The sequence below is a fragment of the Conger conger genome, chromosome 5 (genome assembly GCF_963514075.1).
Source record: "Conger conger chromosome 5, fConCon1.1, whole genome shotgun sequence".
Lineage (NCBI taxonomy): Eukaryota > Metazoa > Chordata > Actinopteri > Anguilliformes > Congridae > Conger > Conger conger.
In genome coordinates, this window is record NC_083764.1 from 1,625,242 (window position 1) to 1,647,689 (window position 22,448).

General features: G+C 47.5%; 3 protein-coding genes across 3 annotated transcripts in view; 1 reads left to right on the forward strand and 2 right to left on the reverse strand.

Moving 5' to 3' along the window:
- Positions 1-1,425, forward strand: part of gzf1 (GDNF-inducible zinc finger protein 1) — a 7,121-nt gene extending 5,696 nt beyond the window's left edge. Inside the window, exon 7 of the mRNA XM_061241483.1 lies at positions 1-1,425. This exon is cut by the window's left edge and continues 903 nt beyond it. Within this exon, the coding sequence (XP_061097467.1) occupies positions 1-45 (45 nt within the window). The 3' untranslated portion in view covers positions 46-1,425.
- Positions 1,426-1,707: 282 nt separating this feature from the next.
- napbb (N-ethylmaleimide-sensitive factor attachment protein, beta b) lies at positions 1,708-13,916 on the reverse strand. The gene is made up of 11 exons (XM_061241241.1): positions 13,461-13,916; positions 11,167-11,246; positions 10,699-10,815; positions 9,501-9,547; positions 8,718-8,795; positions 7,951-8,006; positions 6,046-6,130; positions 5,316-5,420; positions 4,644-4,712; positions 4,447-4,497; positions 1,708-2,984 (listed from the first exon to the last, which is right to left on the reverse strand). Exons 1-11 carry the CDS (start codon positions 13,556-13,558, stop codon positions 2,883-2,885), a joined length of 888 nt encoding a protein of 295 aa, XP_061097225.1. The 5' UTR covers positions 13,559-13,916; the 3' UTR covers positions 1,708-2,882.
- A 2,190-nt stretch (positions 13,917-16,106) lies between these two features.
- gpcpd1 (glycerophosphocholine phosphodiesterase 1) overlaps positions 16,107-22,448 on the reverse strand; it is a 30,320-nt gene continuing 23,978 nt past the window's right edge. The window contains 1 exon segment of the mRNA XM_061244055.1: positions 16,107-18,549. Coding sequence (XP_061100039.1) covers positions 18,354-18,549 — 196 coding nt within the window. The 3' untranslated portion in view covers positions 16,107-18,353.

Consider the following 22,448-nt stretch of genomic DNA (forward strand, 5'->3'; position numbering starts at 1 on the left):
GTGTCCTCAGAAGACAGACCCAGCCCTGCAGAGCCTCTGGTCTGACCTGTGTGTTCGGGGTTAAATCACGTCACTCGACATAAGGACTAATGTAGCAGAGCGACGGATTCCTGATTTTCTATTTCACTAAAAACCGGAACGTCATGCAGAAGATGAAATTATGAGCCTTAAATCTTCCAACTTAATTTGGATGGTTGAGTGGGGCTGAACTGATGACAGACTACAAACCACTGCGGTCTGGGACTACGAATGTTGAGTTTGTGTTCTAAACGGTCACAGAACCACTACAGGTTTACCCTTCCAAGAGCACTCCTGTGATGCTGCATACTGATGCACTGCAGGAATAATGCACAAGGAAAGTGGTTTACCTGCTCATTACCTGTGTGAGGTACAGCGCAGGTAAAGCTAGTTTATAATGTCTGTCCCAGCTACAGGGAGGAAAAACAAACCTTTCCTCATCCGAGAATTGATCTCAAATTCATGAAGATCATGCAAGATGAATAGTAAAATACAAAATTATTAATTACAAGTACGATGATATTTTAAGATGAAAGGACAAAAGAAAATAATTTGTGTGAAAGGTGTTACACTCTTACATTGATTGTGGCGTCTCAAGGCAGTTTATTTTCTCCCAGTGTGTAGTTTGAGATCAGGGTGAATGTTACGTTGGATGTGTGTAGCACCAGATGGATTATTGCAGAGGAAAATATTTTGCAGTTTTCCTGATAAAAGCGAAAGATAAATCGTGTTTCCTTTCAGGTTAAAAAAGAATGGAACTGGTCTGATAATGGCCCTGGAGATGTGGAAATGTTGTGCATGCTCCAGTGTGCCTACACACACGCACGCACACCAGGGTCACCTGCCTGTGCTCAGCCAATCCCGTGCGTGAACCTGGAGTACTCACTGCAGCTCTATTCCTGGAGGACCTGACCTCCTAACCTCCTGACCTTCTAACCTCCTCACCTCCTGACCTAACCTCCTGACCTCCTCACCTTCTAACCTCCTCACCTCCTGACCTAACCTCCTAACCTCCTGACCTAACCTCCTGACCGTCTAACCTCCTCACCTCCTGACCTATCCTCCTGACCTTCTAACCTTCTGACCTTCTAACCTCCTCATCTTCTAACCTCCTGACCTTCTAACCTCACCTTCTAACCTCCTGACCTCACCTCCTGACCTTCTAACCTCCTGACCTTCTAACCTCACCTCCTAACCTTCTAACCTCCTCACCTTCTAACCTCCTGACCTTCATCCATAAACGCCTGAGTAACCTGGAGGAAACCTTCACCCATAAACGCCTGCAGCTCTATTCCTGCTCTGACCTGGAGGACCTAACCTTCTAACCTCCACCCATAAACGCCTGAGTCACATACCCTGCAGCCTGCTGGGTAGAATTCTGCATATTAAAAGTTGACCTGAAAAATATCATCCTCGATTAGACTCATTTATTGCCGTTTTCCTAATTAATCAGGAAACACAGATGTCCTGGGTGTGACACACACACACACAGACACACACACCCTTGTTTAAATGATAAAGCACAGCATTACAGCAAACAGTTTCTTGGGTTTCTGATCTGCAGGTGAAGAAATGTACCACCCTGCGGTCTGCAGGAAGTGAGAATGACATTGTGACTACAATGCAGACGTGAATAAATGTAATATTTCAGAGGTTCCCCGATTCCTCCCCATGACAACAAGACATAAATATTAGTATGTCTAATTTTATTACTGTACATTAGAACAATCTGACATACAATAGCGGGCACAAAACAGACCATTACTGTGGTGGAAATGACTCCAAAGTGCAGGTAGATCTTCTGTTCGTTTAATTTCACAATACTTAACACAATACTTCACATTACACTTAACGACATGCTGTTTGAGTGCTGGGGACAGGACCACGACACGGACATTAGCACGTGGGAGAGGTGTGTCATTCCAGGGCACGGAGAACACAAAGCCAGGCGACCAGACAGCCCAACCGTGATATCACTCCCCAATCAGCCAATTACACAAATACTGCTGAAACACCAGAATATTAACCAATCACACACTCTCATAACACATCCCAGTCACCTCAATACCGATTATGCTTTATTATAACTTTAAATATATTCATCATACGTTCATACCTATAATAATATTCCCTGTACAAATTACAGTAACATCTATTGCACAAGCATGCCAGTAATGTGGATGAGTGTGTGGGAATATAATCAGGCTTTACAGATGCTAATGAGCGAAAGCCCTTCAGCTCTCTGTGAGAAAGAACGATGCACCCGTTTACAACCGCCCAATCAGAGCATGCCTCTCTTTCAGAACTCCTCCCACCCGTCTGAATGACAGAACTCTGCCCAGATTAGTCACACTGACCAACTTTCCAACACACGCACACACCCTACAGCGCATTGTTTGATATGCAAATCAAAGGATAAAACACAAAAGAGCCTGTTCATAACTGTCATAACAGGAAAAATAATCTCTTAAATATTTTTTTAAAAGTTGTTATTTCCACGCTATCTACTGAGTGTAACATATGGCATGCAGACAGAACACTTGCACATTATAATGACCATGATGTACATGGAGGGTTAAAACACTCACCACCCGGCTGGTCTCTCACTGTCAAATCCAGTTTAAATAAAACAACAACCCTGCGTTTCAAAAATCAGAACAGAAGTCTGGGAATAAGGGATGAAAGGTTGTGTACAGAGAGGGAGAGAGCGCAGGGTGAATGTAACTGAGTGAAGTGCAGGGGGGTATAGGGTATAGTAGCTATATATCCTGTTGTACACTAATATTCTATTGCAGCAGTATTAGTAGGGGAGCCTGAGTCAGGCTGATGCACAGGAAGAAGAGGGGGTTTGTGGGTAATGCGGTTCACTTCAGGTCGCCCGCATCGCCCTGGATGGTCTTCTTAATGCGCAGCAGCATGGTGGTCAGCCATTGGTCCAGACGGGAGACCGAGTCAAACTCCTTCACCTGTTGAGAAGAATAAGCACATGTTGCAGTTCACTGCAGTTGCACACCGGGGACCGGGGTTCGATTCCCGGTCCTGCCAAAAAGCCAAGTTTGGCCGCTCATGTGGAGCAGCATAATTGGCTCGCTGCTCCAGAGGGAGGGACTTGGCAGGGTTAGTAGATCGCTGCACAATAAAGCACCTCGGGTGCCTCAGAATCACGGTCACGAGCATGAGACCAGGCGGCTTGAAGAAGGCGTGTCGCTCTCCTTCGGGGCGCTGAGGGACGGGGTGTGGGGGGTGTATCTAATACTGGCTCTAATTCAATCAGACGGGGTATAATTGGCCACCAAATTGGGAGAAAAAGGGAAAAATCTGAAAATAAAACTTCAAAGAATAAAATAAATAAGCACAACTCCGCTGCACAAACACACCAGTAAACAGACCAACACGTCACCGCCACAGCCACGCCCCTTCATGGGGGTAAAAATAACATAGAGCTAATTTAGTTTAAATATCCTATTCCCACTATGTTTTGACAACAAAATCCTATGTTTTATTAGTATATGTCCGACAGGCTGAAAGTATTTTGAGCATTTCCATACCAAATTGACATTTTTACGATGAGCAGCTTTTGAGAACGAGAGCTTTGTGTGACACCTGCGTCAAGTCCGGCAGTGCACTGAAGTTACCACATCACTCCAACATATTCTCACCGGATGGACGGACGGACAGACAGACAGACAGCAGTGGATAAATAAATTACATTTAGATTAGATTTAGAGATATAGATAGATAGATAAAGTAGCCTATTTAAAGTATCCCAGCATACATTGGGTGAAAGGCAGGAATACACCCTGGACAGGTCGCCAGTCCATCGCAGGGCACACACACCATTCACTCACACACTCATACCTACGGGCAATTTAGACTCTCCAATCAGCCTAACCTGCATGTCTTTGGACTGTGGGAGGAAACCGGAGTACCCGGAGGAAACCCACGCAGACACGGGGAGAGCATGCAAACTCCACACAGAGAGGCCCCGGCCGACGGGGATTCGAACCCAGGACCTCCTTGCTGTGAGGCGGCAGTGCTACCCACTGCACCATCCGTGCCGCCTGTATATATGTATATATAACAGGAAAAAATATATGATATATATTATATATAATTTTATTGGTAGATTGTATTGCTTGGTTTTTTCTATCTATCTATATACATTTATTTAATCTATTCAAATTATATACAAATTATAGCTAACGCTACTTGACACTGGAGCTGAGCATCTATGTGTTGATTTAACGTAACGTCAGTGTGCCTGTCTGACGGTGCAGATGGAGACTGGCGCAGGTGTCTCTCGTTCTCAAAAACTACTCATCCTAAAAATGTCAACTTGGTGAAGTACAGCAATGCCCCGTCTCGGACCTGAACCTGCAACCTCTGGGTCAGAGGAAGAGGGAGAGGGAGAGGGAGATGTAGACTTACTGCTTCAGTGAAGGCCTCACTGTTCTGCTCTTCATGAGCTTCCAGAAGTTTCTGCAGTGAGAGGAGAGACAGTAAGAGTCTGTGTGTGTGTCTATATAGTGTGAGTGTGTGCGTGTGTGGGTGTGTATGCGGGCGGGGGTGTGTGTGTGTGTGTGTGTGCGTGTGTGCGTGTTTATGTAAGTCCGTAACTCACACACCTTCAGCAGCTTACATTCTCTCGAGTCAGAAAAGGCAGGAAACATCTCCTCATACTTCTCCACTGCGAGCTGCAAAAACACAAATAAAACATCAGCCTCACACTCTCACTCTCTCACACACACGCGCTCACACGCGCTCACACGCGCTCACACACGCTCACACACGCTCACACACGCTCACACGCGCTCACACGCGCTCACACGCGCTCACACACGCGCTCACACGCGCTCACACGCGCTCACACGCGCTCACACACGCTCACACACGCTCACACACGCTCACACACGCTCACACACGCTCACACACGCTCACACACAGGCTCAAACTCACCAGCAGCAATGCCACAGGTAACACATACACACACACACACACGTAACACACACAGGTGACACTCACTCTCACACACACACACACAGGTGACACACACAGGTGACACACACACTCACTCTCACTCTCACGCACTCACTCTCTCACACACACACACACACACACACACACACACACACACACACACACACACGCGCGCACACACACGCGCGCACACACACGCGCACACACACGCGCACACACACGCGCACACACACGCGCACACACACGCGCACACACACGCGCACACACACGCGCACACACACGCGCACACACACGCGCACACACACACAGGTGACCCTCACCTTTGCGTTTAGCTCGTCCACAATGAAGTGGCACAGAGAGGCCTTGAAAAAGTACTCCTTGGCGCTGTACTTCAGAAGAGGATTATCCATCGTGTTACTCCCCACCTCGACACAGACCGTAAACAATGATTATATCACTCCCCACCTCGACACAGACCGTAAACAATGATTATATCACTCGACACAGACCGTAAACAATGATTATATTACTCCCCACCTCGACACAGACCGTAAACAATGATTATATCACTCCCCACCTCGACACAGACCGTAAACAATGATTATATTACTCCCCACCTCGACACAGACCGTAAACAATGATTATATCACTCCCCACCTCGACACAGACCGTAAACAATGATTATATTACTCCCCACCTCGACACAGACCGTAAACAATGATTATATCACTCCCCACCTCGACACAGACCATAAACAATGATTATATTACTCCCCACCTCGACACAGACCGTAAACAATGATTATGTTACTCCCCACCTCGACACAGACCATAAACAATGATTATATTACTCTCCACCTCGACACAGACCGTAAAGAACGATTATGTTGCATTAAACAGTCTGTGTCTTAAAACACTACTTCCCCTTCAGGTCTTTGGGGCAGATCATCTTCTGCAGACTCCTGATATCACGGATGGAGATGAAAAGAAAAGCAGAAGAGTGGAGATGAGGATGAGGAGGAAGAGGAAGAGTAGGCGCAGGTGTACTCACCTGCTCATAGATGAGGATGGCCTTGGGGTACTGCTCCAGCTGGGCGCTGTAGGAGGCCACCTTCAGCAGACACTTATTAGCAGAGCTGTGAGGACAGAGAGGAGCAGCATCAAACACACACCCACACTCATACACTCACATTCATACACACTCACACACATACACACTCACACTCATACACACTCACACTCATACACACTCACACTCATACACACTCACACTCATACACACTCACACTCATATACACACTCACACTCATACACACTCACACTCATACACACTCACACTCATACACACTCACACTCATACACACTCACACTCATACACACTCACACTCATACACACTCACACTCATACACACCCACACTCATACACTCACATTCATACACACTCACACACACACACACCCACACACATACACACTCACACACATACACACTCACATTCATACACACTCACACTCATACACTCACATTCATACACACTCACACTCATACACACTCACACACATACACACTCACACTCATACACACCCACACTCATACACTCACATTCATACACACTCACACACATACACACTCACACTCATACACACTCACACTCATACACTCACATTCATACACACTCACACTCATATACACACTCACACTCATATACACACTCACACTCATATACACACTCACACTCATATACACACCCACACTCATACACTCACACTCATACACACTCACACACATACACACCCACACTCATACACTCACATTCATACACACTCACACACATACACACCCACACTCATACACTCACATTCATACACACTCACACTCATACACTCACATTCATACACACTCACACTCATACACTCACATTCATACACACTCACACTCATACACACTCACACACATACACACTCACACTCATACACACCCACACTCATACACTCACATTCATACACACTCACACACATACACACTCACACTCATACTCATACACTCACATTCATACACACTCACACTCATATACACACTCACACTCATATACACACTCACACTCATATACACACTCACACTCACACTCATACACACTCACACTCATATACACACTCACATTCATACACACCCACACTCATACACTCACATTCATACACACCCACACTCATACACTCACACACATACACACTCACACTCATACACACTCACACTCATACACACTCACACTCATACACACTCACACTCATACACACTCACACTCATACACACTCACACTCATACACACTCACACTCATATACACACTCACACTCATATACACACTCACACTCATATACACACTCACACTCATATACACACTCACACTCATATACACACTCACACTCACACTCACACTCACACTCACACTCACACTCACACTCACACTCACACTCACACTCACACTCACACTCACACTCATACACACACACATACACACTCACATACACACACTGGCACTCACACTCACACTCATATACACACTCACACACATACTCATACACACACTCATACTCATACACACACACATACACACTCATATACACACTCACACACTCACACACATACTCACACACATACTCATACACACACTCATACTCATACACACACACATACACACTCACGTACACACTCACATACACACACTGGCACTGGCGCACACACACACACACACACACACACACACACACACACACACACACACACACACAGACACACACACACACACACACACACACACACACACACACACACACAGACACACACACACACACACACACACACACACACTCACACTCACACTCACACTCACACTCTGCCGCAGACACACACTCACACTCCTGACATGCCGTTCCTGACGGACAGCTGGCTGTGACACACCTGTTAGACTCCTCCCCCTTGTAATAATCTGCTGCCTGCTCATAGTGTGCAATCGCCTGGAACAGAAAATACACAACACCCTCTTTACACCCTCGTTACACCCTCTTTACACACTATATGGAGAATTTAACCAAACATGACATCTGCAGTGACTACAGGGACTGCACGGTGGTGCGTGTGGGGAACACGGTGGTGGCGTGTGCGTGAACACGCAGGTGGAGCACGCGTTGACCAGCAAAGCGGCTCAGAATGCCCTTTGACCTGCATTTGATTTACTCCCTTATCCCATCGCCATGGCAACACTCATGTGCGCTGAGCAACAAGCCCAAGGGGTGGGACAAGTCCTGACTGACATGTATACTGACCAATCAGAGGCTAGTACTGACAGGTTTTGAAATGTGAGCGATTGTTCACAGCAAAGATTGTTAAAAGAAGACACTTGTCACTGCCCTTTCCCTGGGGGAACTGACCTGCACACAGGAATGTTTCTACAAGAAGCCAGACTCAGTGTTCAGTGGAAATAAATCTCACCTGACTAAACTCTTACCCCAAAAACATAAAAATAAAAAGAGCCCTTTGATTGAAGTTTTTTTAAATTTACTTTGTCTCTTCCCTTCCAGCGGTGGCCCATCCCCTAGCAGACCCCAGTGCATGCTGGATAGGTAACTGTTATATGTTTGGGCTGAGGGCGGTGTCTGGGCCCACAGAACCTCCACCAGCCGTAACGCTGGTATCCCATGATGCACAGCGCCGCGGGTCATACAAACCTTCTCGATGTCCACCAGCTCTGACTCGTACACCTCTGCAATGGTGATGTGGTGCTTGGCTGCGATGGTGAACCTTCCCTGGAAGAGCAGGGAAAATGTGGTTAAACCATGGTCTAAACCACAGTCAAAACCCAGAGTCTGCACCACGGTCTAAACCAGAGTCTACACCACGGTCTAAACCAGAGTCTACACCAGAGTCTACACCGGTGTCTACACCGGTCTAAACCAGAGTCTAAACCAGAGTCTACACCAGAGTCTACACCAGAGTCTACACCAGAGTCTACACCAGAGTCTACACCAGTCTACACCAGTCTACACCAGTCTAAACCAGAGTCTAAACCAGAGTCTACACCACGGTCTAAACCAGAGTCTACACCAGAGTCTACACCAGAGTCTAAACCAGAGTCTAAACCAGAGTCTACACCAGAGTCTAAACCAGAGTCTAAACCAGAGTCTACACCAGAGTCTACACCAGAGTCTACACCAGAGTCTACACCAGCCCAACATCCAGCTACAAGCCCATCAGAGCACACCTCGTCACAGCCCAATGTATTGCAGCAGAGACCAAAACTAAATAGGTTTTTCATTAAGAGCTCAATTCCCATCTCTATTAGGACAACAAACACTCAGTAAATAAGAGACTGCTCATGCCTAAATTCAGAATCCAGACATAATGACATAATCACACACACACACACACACACACACACACACACACACACACACACACTTTTTCTTTTTCAGTGTAAGGCCCAAGTTATCAGGCCCCAGTGTAATGCTTACCATGTCGGTGTAAATGTCGATGGACGTGTTTAAGCAGTTGATAGCCTCTAGCGTTAGCATTCAGAGAAAGGAGTTAGACAGGGATGGGGGGGTCACAGGGGGGGTTAGTCAGAAGAGAAAGAAACAGAATCTGTTTTTTCGCTGTAGACAGAGAAACACCGACTGGCTCACCTGCGGCTGAACCGCTACACAGAACACAGTGAAATCAAACCAAACCAAGCCACCCACTAACCGGAGACTCTTTCAGCCTCACACTCCTTTAAAATAACATGAGCATGTGCAGGAAGCATCTTCTGTACCAGGAAATTAAGAGATCCACTCACACTGCTGGGTATTCTACTGTGGGATCCACTCACACTGCTGGGTATTCTACTGAGGGATCCACTCACACTGCTGGGTATTCTACTGAGGGATCCACTCACACTGTTGGGTATTCTACTGAGGGATCCACTCACACTGCTGGGTATTCCACTGAGGGATCCACTCACACTGCTGGGTATTCCACTGAGGGATCCACTCACACTGCTGGGTAATTCTACTGAGGGATCCACTCACACTGCTGGGTATTCTACTGAGGGATCCACTCACACTGCTGGGTATTCTACTGAGGGATCCACTCACACTGCTGGGTATTCTACTGAGGGATCCACTCACACTGCTGGGTATTCTACTGAGGGATCCACTCACACTGCTGGGTATTCTACTGAGGGATCCACTCACACTGCTGGGTATTTTACTGAGCTTAAAAGCTTCAGAAATGAGCTATAAATAGCAGCTGTATGCAAACCACCAGAGCAGATGTGACACGTGGACCTTGACACACGTTCAGGCCTAAACCAGAGAGAGGGTTTAATGCAGTGCCAGCGTTTTCTCCACATCTCTGTGAAAGGGAGAGGAAACCCACGCCTGCATTCGCCCCTGCACAGAGAACTACTCGGAAACAGAGATAGTCTCTTGAGCGCAGAGATAGTCTCCTGAGAGCAGAGATAGTCTCCTGAGAGCAGAGATAGTCTCCTGAGCGCAGAGATAGTCTCCTGAGCGCAGAGATAGTCTCCTGAGCGCAGAGATAGTCTCCTGAGCGCAGAGATAGTCTCCTGAGAGCAGGAAACAGAAAAGCAGGTCAGGTCTTCTATGAGTGATGACCACAGACAAGACCAAATGATTTTCAGAGTTCAGATTAGCCAATCAGGGAGCTCACCTTGTGGGTCAGCCTTCTTGTAGGCGTTGCCGGCGTCCACGAAGCTGGTTGCCGAGTCGTGTTTGTTCTGCAGCTGCATGTGCAGCTTGGCCGCCTGGCAGAACGCGTTCCCCGCGGCTGCAGCGGGAAAAACACACGTTACACACCACAGAGCGTTACACACCACAGAGCGTTACACACCACAGGGCGTTACACACCACAGGGCGTTACACACCACAGGGCGTTACACACCACAGAGTGTTACACACCACAGGGCGTTACACACCACAGGCGTTACACACCACAGGCGTCACACACCACAGAGTGTTACACGCCACAGGGCGTTACACGCCACAGGGCGTTACACGCCACAGGCGTTACACACCACAGGCGTTACACACCACATAGCGTTACACACCACAGGAACCACATAGGGCGTTACACACCACTCGTACAGACACACACACATACGCGCACACACACACATACCACTCCAGTTCTTGGCCATCTTAAACATGTTGGCAGCCCTCGCGTACATCTCGCACGCCTCCTCCACCTTGTGGTTCCCCCTGAGAGACAGAGACACGCCAGAGCGTCAGGGTTTACAGTGAGCGCCAGAGCGTCAGGGTTTACAGTGAGCGCCAGAGCGTCAGGGTTTACAGTGAGCGCCAGAGCGTCAGGGTTTACAGTGAGCGTCAGGGTTTACAGTGAGCGTCAGGGTTTACAGTGAGCGTCAGGGTTTACAGTGAGCGTCAGGGTTTACAGTGAGCGTCAGGGTTTACAGTGAGCGTCAGAGCATCAGGGTTTACAGTGAGCGTCAGAGCATCAGGGTTTACAGTGAGCGTCAGAGCATCAGGGTTTACAGTGAGCGTCAGGGTTTACAGTGAGCGTCAGAGCATCAGGGTTTACAGTGAGCGTCAGGGTTTACAGTGAGCGTCAGAGCATCAGGGTTTACAGTGAGCGTCAGGGTTTACAGTGAGCGTCAGGGTTTACAGTGAGCGTCAGAGCATCAGGGTTTACAGTGAGCGTCAGGGTTTACAGTGAGGGTCAGAGCGTCAGGGTTTACAGTGAGCGCCAGAGCGTCAGGGTTTACAGTGAGCGTCAGGGTTTACAGTGAGCGTCAGGGTTTACAGTGAGCGTCAGGGTTTACAGTGAGCGTCAGGGTTTACAGTGAGCGCCAGAGCGTCAGGGTTAACAGTGAGGTTCATAACTGCAGTATGGATTGATTTGTGTGCACATGGTGATGTCCTCTGTACATCCACAGAGTGCGGTTTGACACACGCCGGCAGCCTGTAGCGGTGAATAATTAACCATGTTATCAGCTGGGGGTCCACATTCCTGGGGGGCTGGAAATAAAAAGGTTGGGGGAACCCACAACCTCAGTGTAAACAGTGCATTTCTGTTTCCTGTGTTATGCAGACCAAGGTGACCTCTATGGTAAGCCCCCAGGAGAATGACATCATCCACCCCCACCCTGAATAACCCATGCCCTAAACCAGGGCATTCACTCGTATTCATGTGCAGATGCCAGCCTTCTTGCTCAGTGGTACATCAGCGACATGGTTATTTACTGAACTGCATGTTTAAAAGGCAGAGGACGTTAAAAAATGCAACCTCAAAATTTCACACTTTTAAAGAAAGTACAGTAAAATACTACAGAACCAACAGAAGTGAATAGAAAAAATATGTACCATGCAAGAGATCAATCATCATCAGTCGACTTAAACAAGACGACCTCTGAATAGTTGAAACAGGAAAAGGATGCTAACATAACTATATGTCAACGACGGAACATAAGTCTAAACTATACGGTAACCTTATATAATATACGACTATTCACACAGCCCATAAATGTATAACGTTACACACGTCAGCTTATAAGCTATATACGCATACGCACGAAGCTAACGTTACATGTACATCATTTGGATGTTCTACGTCGGTCAGAATCCTGCCTGTCCTTCTACATAAATACATTGGTAATAAACCGTCGTCAGCTAAACAGCTGGCAAATTAAGCAAAGAATTATCGACCATCCGTGCGCTGTCGGCTACCTGGCTAATAGCATTTCGGTTGCGAAAAACACTCAATGGGTTGGTGTTTTGCCACCCGCTACTGCTCCATAGGAGGAGCTAACGTTAGCTAGTAGTTCGTAGCTGCAGTATCACGAATGTTAGCCATGTTAACACAACGAAATCACTTTGGCTAAAAATAATTACGCTCTCAACAACGCAAGATAGCACTAGCTAGCCACGTCTCGCATCTTCAAATTGGCCGAAGTAGGTGGTTAGACTTAACGCCCTGTAATCTCCTGTGCCCATTCACAACCACACTGATTAGCTAGCTAGCTACCTAATGTTCAACAAGAGCTTAAGGTAGCTAACGTTAGAAAAATAAAAAGCAAAAACACGATATATTTCATGCCCCCGGATAAGCTAGGCTTCAAATTATTGGAATATTTCACTCGGGACCTGTCGTTAGCTTGCTAATGTGTTAGCTGCCGTGGCCCCCATTTTCTTGTGGCAGCCTGATCACATATTTGATCTTGCAATGCCACCTGCTAATTAACGTTAGTTTATACCCACGCACTATACTTTTAATTTCCGACGTAGCAAGATCGGTATGCAGTTTGGAAAGCAACGTCAATTCGCAACTGGTTTTCTGCAAGCCATATTACTAGCTATCCCATGCTATGGGCCATAGTAAATGTAAGCATTTCAAGCTTCTTACAGCTATAGCTTAGCTATAGGAGCTAGCTAGCTAAATTAGCCAGATAATCTTACCCAAACATTCCACCCAAAAACGAGCCAGAAGACTTCACTTTCTTATCAGCTTCAGCCATGAGCTGAATTGCTTCTTTTTCTTTGCCGGAGTTGTCCATTTTGTTTATCAGAAGCCACCTAGAAGTAGTAAGCTAAAATAAGTAACGTTAGTACTAGCTGGCTAGCTGTCAGGACTGTCTCCACGACACTACATCAGCCTAGTGTTGACACAGGATTAGCCCCCGTCGATGGTTGAAGTCGTCGTAGGCGTACAAGCGGTCAAAAAAGGCTCATGGGATTTGAAGTCTATAGCTCTTTCAATGTGTCGCAGTCTGGTCGCAGTGTGACAAAAATAGAACTTCAACTCCCACGACTACAACAATTAAGATTGAAACACCTGGCTCTAGCGACAATGTTGTTGATTTGTGTTTTATCATATAAATTGCGTTAATCACAGGCATGTGGTCAACAGATCTGTTCGTTGTTTGGGTTCTCTTTCGTCCCGTAGGTCGTGTGCTTTTTCACTCTCTCGACATGTGTGGTCTAATTATACGTTCAATTTGCTGAGGAATCTCTGCTGTGTGAAGGTACACTCACTGAGCACTTTATTAGGAACACCTGGACACCTACTTAATCATGCGATTATCAAATCAGTCAATCTTGTGGCAGCAGTGCAATGCCTGAAATCATGCAGATAGGGGTCACAAGCTTCACTTATTGTTCAGATCAACCATCAGAATGGGGAAAAATGTAGATCTCTGTGATTTCGACCGTGGCATGATTGTTGTTGCCAGACAGTTGGTGGTTTGAGTATTTCTGTAACTGTTGATCTCCTGGGATTTTCACGCACAATAGTCTCTAGTTTATTCAGAATGGTGAGAAAAACAAAAAACATACAGTGAGCAGCAGTTCTGCAGACGGAAATGCCTCGTTTATGAGAGAGGTCAGCGGAGAATGGCCAGACTGGTTTGAGCTGACAGAAAGGCTACGGTAACTCAGATAACCACTCTGTACAATTGTGGTGAGCAGAAAAGCATCTCAGAATGCACATGTCAAACCTTGAGGCGGATGGGCTACAATAGTAGGAGACCATGTTGAGTTCCACTTCTGAACCTGCAGGCTGCAGTGGGCACAAGCCAAAACTAGACTGTTGAAGACTGGGAAAACATAGCTTGGTCTGACGAATCTGGATTTCTGCTGAGGCATACAGACGGTAGGGTCAGAATTTTGTGGCGACAGCATGAATCCATGTACTCAACCTACCTTGTGTCAACAGTCCAGGCTGGTGCCGGTGGTGTAGGGAGTGTTTTCTTGGCACACTTTGGGCCCATTAATACCAATCAGTCATTGCTTGAATGGCACAGCCTATTTGAGTATTGTTGCTGACCATTTGCATCCCTTCATGGCCACAATGTACCCATCTTCTAATGGCTACTTCCAGCATGATAATGCACCATGTCACAAAGCAAACGTTGTCTCAAACTAGTTTCATGAACATGACAATGAGTTCAATGTCCTTCAGTGGCCTTCCAAGTCACCATATCTGAATCCAATAGAACACCTTTGGGATGTGATCGAACGGGTGATTTGCAGCATGAATCTGCAGCTAACAAATCTCAAAGGAATCATGGAATCCATCGCAACAAGAATTGAATCTATTTTGAGAGCGAAGGGGGGCTGTACCCAGTATTAGTATGTGTAAATGTTGAATAAAGTGCTCAGTCAGTAAGGGTGCATTAAGTGCAGTCCTCTTCGCTCATTCATACCACAGTGAGCAGTGCTGAGGTCTCCAGCCGTGTGAAAAGATCTCAGAGGGTTCTTTAGCAAGCCGGTCCTGGACAAACGGACGCTGCTAGTCTGTGCTGATAATAATCAATGCTTAAATTTCCTATTAAATCAGTTTATTACACACTTAACTCACCTGGGTTTGAAATGGTTTTGAGTTGAAGACACTGGCTGTGCTGTGCTGTGCTGTGCTGTGCTGTTGTGCGTAGCGTAGTGGTTAAGGTAAATGACTGGGAGACGCAAGGTCGGTGGTTCTAATCCCGGTGTAGCCACAATAAGATCCGCACAGCCGTTGGGCCCTTGAGCAAGGCCCTTAACCCCGCATTGCTCCAGGGGAGGATTGTCTCCTGCTTAGTCTAATCAACTGTACGTCGCTCTGGACGTATGCCAATAATGTAATGTGTTGAGCAGCTTGATTGTCACAGGTCATGTCTCTATGGGGATTTGTGTTGCCATTTTAACCCAACTGGTTGGGTCGCTCTATTAGCCTGGTCTATTACAGGTGAAGTTCCTGTATGTACATCATTACCAAATAGATTAGAGCTACTGTTTTTGTCTTCATTTCCAAGTGCTTTCCCTTGTACACTACATTACATTAATGACATTTGGCAGACACCAGGTGGGAGTCACCAGCCCAACTTGCCAGACATTTTCTCTTGTGGAAATGCACACAGCACTGAGGAAACACCGTGACAGTGAATACATTTCACATTTCTTTCATGATGAATTTGTATTGGGCATAACATAATGTAACGGGCCATTCAGCACAGTAATGCGGGCTTTTAAGGGCAGAAATGCATTTATGTGTAAAGATGGGAGTTCTGTGTGACTCTTGTTAAACATCAAGCCATCCTACACTTCCACAAAATACTTGAGGATGCATCAGCGATAATGAGTTTAATTCCTGCCCCCTCTGGAGGGAGGCGTTAATTACACATGCAGTTTACACAGCCCAGGGTAGGAGTCAGGGCCAACAGTGCGCTGTGTGTTCACAGTGTAGCCAAGCGCACACAACGTCTGCAGCAAAATCAAGTCTCACACCTTGCAGTGGTCTATGGCAGGATAAAACAGACTGTACAGAATGTCTCATAGTGACAAACACCCCAGAGTCCCAAGCATTGCATTTTACAGACAGAATTGTTTTGTGGAAAATGAGCAGAGGTATGTTTGTTCAGACAGAGGAAAAAACACAAAGCCTTGGTCTGTAGAGCTTTTCAGTTCTCCATTAAGACTGTGAAATAACCAGCATTCAAGTACAATTCTAGAGTTTGTTTAAAAACAGTTAATAAAATGGTCTAAAAATGATGTTTACCAGGGTTTGGGTTCAATTCAATTTCAATTCAGGCAATTACCCACAATTCAGTTAATGAATTGGAGAAATACCCATTAGGCAATCTGGGTAACTCCTCCTCAGCCTACTGAACTGGACTGGACTGAACTGGACTGGACTGACCAGGACTCTGATATTAAGTTACATTCTGACACAACAGCAAAATAAGAATGTTGTCAGGTCTCAGGGGCCAAACTACCCATAATGCACTTTGTGGTCCCCCCTCCAGGATCAGACTGTGTGTGTCTGTGTGTGTGTGTGTGTGTGTCTGTGTGTGTGTGTCTGTGTGTGTGTGTGTGTGTCTGTGTGTGTGTGTCTGTGTGTGTGTGTGTGTGTGTGTGTGTGTGTGTTTGTCTGTGTGTGTGTGTGTCTGTGTGTGTGTGTGTGTGTGTCTGTGTGTGTGTGTCTGTGTGTGTGTGTGTGTGTGTGTGTTGGTTTGTGTGTTGGTTTGTGTTGTGCACACACCCTGCAGGGTTCACAGTGCCACCTGGCAGCATTCCATACATGCTCGGAATCTCTGAGTTCTGGTTTGCCGACCTTGGCACGATGCCCTCAGAGAATGTTTGTTTGTTTGTTTAGCTGCTTTGCGAGCACCAGAAACCAAAACTGCAAAAGTGCTATCTAACTAAGTCTAAAGCACTTATGGAAGAAAATAAGTAGAATAACTATGAAGATTATACACTGGCTACGAACACTAGATACATCCAGTGAACTCGTCGAGCGGTCAGATACACTTCTAGTTTCTGTACTGTTTATGAGTACAGGGATTAATACAAAAATAAAATTACAGCTATTGTACACCTAATTATTGCGTCATATGAAGACTATTGCCCATGCAGGAAGAGTTACGGTTATGTCAAGCTATTTTTAAGAATTATGGCTTGCATTGTGCTGTGTGGCTAATGTTACCAGAGATCAACTTCCTTTCACTTTTGTGTGTTAATGAATATAAGAGCTTTAATATGTAAGCGCGTTTACCCTGCAGGACAGCGCTGACACGGTGTCAGAGAATCTGTTCCACTGGGGGTCTCCCCATGTGTGGAATGCATGACTGAGGACAGGCCTCCTGTGGTACAGCAGGGCTCGGAGTGTGAGCTTGGCACGGAAAGGTGAGGTCTATTGGCTTCTATCCTCCACATTGGCGTGTGGCACAGCGACCTTACAGACCCAACAGTCGAAATAAATAACACCAATACACGCAGAGAGGCAAGAGGGCACACACTAGCTAGCGCTGATCAGCTAAATGACATTAAGATTAAAATGACATGGCAACATTGGTCTAGACCTACAGTCCAGCTCCTGCCTTCTCCAGTTTAACATCTAACCCTGAGCTTGTTGCACAGCAACAGCCAGATTCAAACGCTCAAATTCAGCGAGTCGTGTGTGTGTGTGTGTGTGTGTGTGTGTGTGTGTGTGTGTGTGTGTGTGTATCAGGGGCTCCAGACTGGGGTCACACACTTTAACCCTTTCGACACCGGTAAAATGGCACACCATTTCAGAAATAGTTTTTACCAATCGCAAGATATTTAAAACATTCAAACCTGTTGTTTTCCTCCGAGATTACATTACGTTTATGTTATTTATTGTTATCAGTTTCTCTGAAAAGGAACAACAGTTTGTGCTGGAGTGATTTCAAACTTTTGCCGGCATCAAGAGTCACTGAAGTGACCCCAGTCTTGGGCATGTGCATTCGGTGTGCTGCAGCAGGGCAGGGGAGTTCAGACTGGTTACGTCAGACATGCAAAGCTAATCAGAGATTACAGAGTGTCCGTCCCTCTCCCCTGCATGTGCAGCGGGGTTTAGGAGGAGCTGAGGCCGGAGTCGGACTCCCCACTGCCCCCGCCTGGCCCCCCAGGGCAGGGCAGCGACGCACAGGGCAGACTGTAGCTGGGGCAGGCGCAGCTCTTCAGCGTTTGTTCCGGAAGCATCTCCTGCAGCGACATCTGCTCCTCCATCTTGAAGATATTGAGCTGGTCCAGAGCCTCATCGCAGATACTGAAACACAGGAGGAGGAGGGGTCAGCGTGCCACACACACACGCACGCTACACACACACGCACGCGCACACACACAGGCCTGCTTAAACTAAGCACCAGTTTCACAGACTAAGATTAAGCCTAGTCCTAGACCAAATTCAATTCTGAATGGAGATTCTCCATACAAAACTCAGTTTAGTCCAGGACAAAGCTTAATCAGTCTTTCTGATGAGACCTTAAACTGAGGTCCTGACTCTCTGTGGTCATTAAAGATCCCATGACACTCTTCACAAAGAGCAGGGGGTTCCCCAGTGTCCTGGCTAAATTCCCAACCCTGGCTCTTTCAGTCTGCCTCCTAATCATCACCTAATTTAATTGGCAGAAACATTATTCTCTCCCTCTCCACCTCAGCTGGTGTGTGGTGAGTGTTCTGGCTCAAAATGGCAGCCGTGCATCACCCAGGTGGGTGCAGCACATTGGTGGTGGTTGAGGTCAGGTTCCCCCTCATCACTGTAAAGCGCCTTGAGTGTCTAGGAAAGAGCTGTATAAATGCAGTGATCGATCAGCCTTAATCTGTATCCGTGAAACCAGCCGAAAGACCTGGAGCACCAGGAGGGTCCCCATGGCAGTGCTTAAAGGCCCACTCAGTCACATTGTGGGATGGCAGCGTGGATCATGGTTCGTTTTTAGCATCTTGGGAACCTGGGAAACAACTTTGCTTAGCTCACTGAACTCTATAATACTGAGCCTTTGGAACTTGTGTTGTTGTCGCATAAAGCTCCCATGACAATGCCAAGCACATCTGAGGCAGCTGGGCAGGGTTTATTAGGCAAAACATGAGCCAAGCATTCTTTGCAATATCTGTGAGCAGTGAGCAGTTTGTTTCCATGGCAATGAGCTGAGCGAGGCCTCCAGAGCGCCCGTCCCATGAACCACAGAAGAAGAATGAAACCTGGACCACAAACAGGGAAGTAGTGTCGAACCGACACCTGAATACTTTTATTTTTGTTATGATCTTTAGTTATTTTAATTAGGAGAATAATTCTGTACTACTGTACCGTATCTTTGTCTTTTTGCTCGTTGTAAGCCATTAGCACTTTATTAGCAACCAGAATTACTGAGTGGGCCTTTAAGTCAAAACACCACATGCACAGCCTTTTGTGTTCTTGTCAACTGCAACAAGAAATCATTTAGATAAATAATCAATAAAATCACAGATGCATCATTCAGGAAGTACTTTATAATGCTCATTATGTACAGTGCACTCCTCCTGCTCGATATTCTCCATTGCAGTTCCTGTTTACAACAGCTGGGGGCTGTACGCTGTTTGTATGGTGATGCAGAGGTTTGGGGGTCAGTGACACGGCTAATAACAACGCTCAGGAGCTGCCACATCACAGGCCGTCTGAGTCAGCGCTGAGAGTCAGTGCTGAGAGTCAGTGCGCTGAGAGTCAGTGCGCTGAGAGTCACTGCGCTGAGAGTCACTGCGCTGAGAGTCACTGCGCTGAGAGTCAGTGCTCTGAGAGTCAGTGCGCTGAGAGTCACTGCGCTGAGAGTCAGTGCGCTGAGTCAGTGCGCTGAGAGTCAGTGCTCTGAGAGTCAGTGCTCTGAGAGTCAGTGCTCTGAGTCAGTGCTCTGAGAGTCAGTGCTCTGAGAGTCAGTGCTGAGAGTCAGTGCGCTGAGAGTCAGTGCTCTGAGAGTCAGTGCGCTGAGAGTCAGTGCGCTGAGAGTCAGTGCTGAGAGTCAGTGCTCTGAGTCAGTGCTCTGAGAGTCAGTGCTGAGAGTCAGTGCTCTGAGAGTCAGTGCTCTGAGAGTCAGTGCTCTGAGAGTCAGTGCTCTGAGAGTCAGTGCGCTGAGAGTCAGTGCGCTGAGAGTCAGTGCTCTGAGTCAGTGCGCTGAGAGTCAGTGCTCTGAGAGTCAGTGCTCTGAGAGTCAGTGCTCTGAGAGTCAGTGCGCTGAGAGTCAGTGCGCTGAGAGTCAGTGCGCTGAGAGTCAGAGCTCTGAGAGTCAGTGCTGAGAGTCAGTGCTCTGAGTCAGTGCTCTGAGAGTCAGTGCTGAGAGTCAGTGCTCTGAGTCAGTGCTCTGAGAGTCAGTGCTCTGAGAGTCAGTGCTCTGAGAGTCAGTGCTGAGAGTCAGTGCTCTGAGTCAGTGCTCTGAGAGTCAGTGCTCTGAGAGTCAGAGCTCTGAGAGTCAGTGCTGAGAGTCAGTGCTCTGAGTCAGTGCTCTGAGAGTCAGTGCTGAGAGTCAGTGCTCTGAGTCAGTGCTCTGAGAGTCAGTGCTCTGAGAGTCAGTGCTCTGAGAGTCAGTGCTGAGAGTCAGTGCTCTGAGTCAGTGCTCTGAGAGTCAGTGCTCTGAGAGTCAGCGCTGAGAGTCAGTGCAGGGTGCGGCATGCATGTTCATGCCAGGGGTAAACAACAAGGGCCCGTCCGTTTCAGGAGTTTGTGCCAACTTCATTATTTAATCAATCATCTTATCTGACATGTTAGACTGCAAGTGTATCCTAATGAGGCTTGAACCAGGGTCATTTACAGCTGTCAGCAAATGAAAAACAGTTGGAACAAAAACCAGTAAGCAGACGGGCCTGGAGGACCTGGTTTATGCTCAGAAACATTACAGCCAGGCCAGCACAGTCCACCTCTCCAGCTACAGACATATTTCACCCACTCAGACTCTGCAGACCAGCACCTGCACCAGAGCCCAGCACACAATGCTCCCACGACACGCACTCAGTGCAGTCAGCTATAAAATGCAAAATTCAAAAAATAAAATGCTACAAATTTGGGAATCAGAACAAAAATAAAACACAAATGCTGTCAGTTTATCACGTTGGTGTTAGCTACATTATGCACTCACCCTCTCCCACACTCACCCTCTCCCTCTCTCCCACTCACCCTCTCCCTCTCTCCCACTCACCCTCTCCCTCTCACCCTCTCCCACACTCACCCTCTCTCCCACTCACCCTCTCCCTCTCTCCCTCTCTCCCACTCACCCTCTCCCTCTCTCCCACTCTCCCACTCACCCTCTCCCTCTCTCCCTCCCACACTCATCCTCTCCCTCTCTCCCACTCACCCTCTCCCACACTCATCCTCTCCCTCTCTCCCACTCACCCTCTCTCCCACACTCATCCTCTCCCTCTCTCCCACTCACCCTCTCCCACACTCATCCTCTCCCTCTCTCCCACTCACCCTCTCCCTCTCTCCCACTCACCCTCTCCCACACTCATCCTCTCCCTCTCTCCCACTCACCCTCTCCCTCTCTCCCACTCACCCTCTCCCTCTCTCCCACTCACCCTCTCCCTCTCTCCCACTCATCCTCTCCCTCTCTCCCACTCACCCTCTCCCTCTCTCCCACTCATCCTCTCCCTCTCTCCCACTCACCCTCTCCCTCTCTCCCACTCATCCTCTCCCTCTCTCCCACTCACCCTCTCTCTCACACTCACACTCATCCTCTCTCACACTCATCCTCTCCCATACTCACCCTCTCTCACACTCATCCTCTCCCTCTCTCTCACACTCATCCTCTCTCACACTCATCCTCTCTCACACTCATCCTCTCTCACACTCATCCTCTCTCACACTCATCCTCTCCCCCCCTCCCGCACACTCGCACACTGGTTTAGTAGAGCGATGTTCCCGTTCATATGGCCCCAGCAGGAGCTCCATAAGCAGTGCTCCAGTAGCCATGAATAACCTGCGGCTCACATTCCAACATTCCAGCAGAGCCAAGATGAACCCCCGCCCCCCCTGGACCATGTGACCCCAGGGCCAAGGCCAAGGCAGCGTGCACACGCTCAGTCTGGGCCGATGACATCAGAGATGACTCAGGATTATGTAAACAGGAAAGGGAGGAAGTAGTGGTCAGTGGATGAGTACAAACACATGGGCATGAGCTACAGGGAGCTGCGCCGTGATTGGCTCAC